The sequence below is a fragment of the Dinoponera quadriceps genome, unplaced genomic scaffold (genome assembly GCF_001313825.1).
Source record: "Dinoponera quadriceps isolate SergipeBrazil2010 unplaced genomic scaffold, ASM131382v1 scaffold1941, whole genome shotgun sequence".
Taxonomy (NCBI): domain Eukaryota; kingdom Metazoa; phylum Arthropoda; class Insecta; order Hymenoptera; family Formicidae; genus Dinoponera; species Dinoponera quadriceps.
In genome coordinates this window covers 1-2,082 of record NW_014555994.1, presented here as the reverse complement: position 1 = coordinate 2,082, position 2,082 = coordinate 1, and the positions used below count along the sequence as shown (strand labels likewise).

General features: G+C 39.2%; 1 protein-coding gene across 1 annotated transcript; it reads left to right on the top strand.

The window, feature by feature from the left end:
* Window positions 1-345: 345 nt before the first annotated feature.
* On the top strand, window positions 346-1,428 carry LOC106746433. The gene has a single exon (XM_014623038.1). The coding sequence runs from the start codon at window positions 346-348 to the stop codon at window positions 1,426-1,428; it is 1,083 nt and encodes a 360-aa protein (XP_014478524.1).
* Window positions 1,429-2,082: the final 654 nt, after the last annotated feature.

Below are 2,082 nucleotides of genomic sequence, written 5' to 3'. Positions count from 1 at the left end.
ATACGATGGCGACGATATTAGGTGAAATCTATGAGATGCTTGTGGTGAAACAAGTGGATCTACAGGAGAAACTAGTGGAAAATAAATTTTTTACGAGACGCGCAATGAGCTCTACAAAATCCTCTGCTCGAAAGAAACTTANCGAAAGAAACTCAGTGCATTGAACCTAGAGTTTTGGAAATCTCTGGGATTCATCGTACGGATTAACTGAGGAAAAAAAAAGATGTGACTGACATTTTGAACATTGAAAGTGAGCCGATCTTTGAAGATCGCATCGTCAAGATTGAATCTCACACGTACAACCCATACGCCAACACAACGTTAGGATATAGCGATGAGATAAGAATGCCAAATCAAAAGCAGGATTTATACACATTGCAATGCGAGAGTTATCTTTATGTTGAGGGAAATATAATTGCACAAGCGACAGCCGAAAATGTGGCTGTAACATTGGGAAGTAATTGCGTCGCATTCATGTTTGATGAGATTCGTTATGAACTAGATGGTGTAGAGATTGATAGTAACAAAAACGTTGGAATAACTTCCATGGTCAAGAATTATATATCGTTATCTTCTGACAAAATTGCCTGCATAAAAAATGCTGCGTGGGATACGATCAACGCTCATTCGACAGATGGATACTTCAACTTTTGCATACCGCTCAACTTATTGCTTGGATTTTGTGAAGACTATAGGCGTATAGTGATTAATGCGCGCATCGAATTGATTCTCATACGATCGTGCAGTGACAACAGACTACGTGGATCATCGGCGTTGGAGCCTAAGGTGAAGCTATTCAAGATACAATGGAGAATGCCTCACGTACTCTTGAACGATATCAATAAGCTCTCACTGTTGAGAACCTTGGAAAACGGCCGATACGTGAGCATGAGTTTCCGCTCGTGGGACCTGTATGAATTTCTTCTGCTAGAAAACACGACCAAACACTTGTGTCCTGTCAAAACTGCCACTAATTTGGAAAAACCGCGATATGTTATTTTTGCACTACAGACTGGTCGGAAGAATGTCATGGCGGAAAATATAACTCAATTCGACAACTGCAATTTGATCAATGCAAAACTCTATCTAAATTCAGAGTGTTATCCGTACGATGATATGAATTTGGACTTTGCAAAGAGAAAATACGCAATACTTTACAAAATGTATAAACGTTTTCGTACATCGTACTATGGATGCAGCAGTGATGATGTATGGTTAACAACTGATGATTTTCTGCGGCGAGGTCCTTTCGTGGTTATCGATTGTTCGCGTCAAAATGAATCAATCAAGAGTGCCACTGTGGATGTGCGAATAGAATTTGAATGTAAAGAGAACATACCGGTGAATACTACCGCGTACTGTCTCATCCTACATGATCGCGTAGTTGAATACCGTCCGCTAACCAACATAGTGAGCAAACTCTACTAACAAAATGGTATGAGAAAGGAATAAAAAGCTGAAAAAAAGTGCTGTACACAACATTCTTCTCGAATCAATATTGAAGAATATTTCATCATAAGCGTGCCGACATTTGTGGACATGCAAGGATTCATCGTCGGGAGAACTTTTATCGTAAAGGAAGTAGCGATATTGAAATTGACCGCTGTTCTCTCTCANAATCTTCTCAAACGATCTGAACAGTCTCAAGTTTCATGGTTGACCGCTAATCATCATGGATTATTATGGGCGGATGGATGTATACCGTACTGTGCAGTTACGCAATTAATCAGGGAAGCCCTACGCTATGCGATGGAAGAAAATGGCGATGAGAAACATTCGCTAGTATACGTCAAAGGACTTGAAAAACGGCGATGGTTGCGGGATATTCTCAGCGATGACATGCGGGGACATTTAATCATTGAAACAATAGATGCACAGTATGAGGATATCACCTCTTTACAAGAACTTGATTCAAGTAATACATACCGATGCGAGAAACATCAAAAACACTGCGCGTTGCAAAATGTATTTAAAATTTTCAACTGGTGGTCAAAATGCTCTTGATAAATAATAAACTATTTTAGATTGTAAATTATTTTTTTAACTTAATATCCTCCCCCTTACCTTTCCCCTTTAGATATA

Excerpts from the sequence above, each read along its gene's own strand:
- LOC106746433 (XM_014623038.1), top strand. The coding sequence starts at position 346 with ATGCCAAATCAAAAGCAGGATTTATACACATTGCAATGCGAGAGTTAT.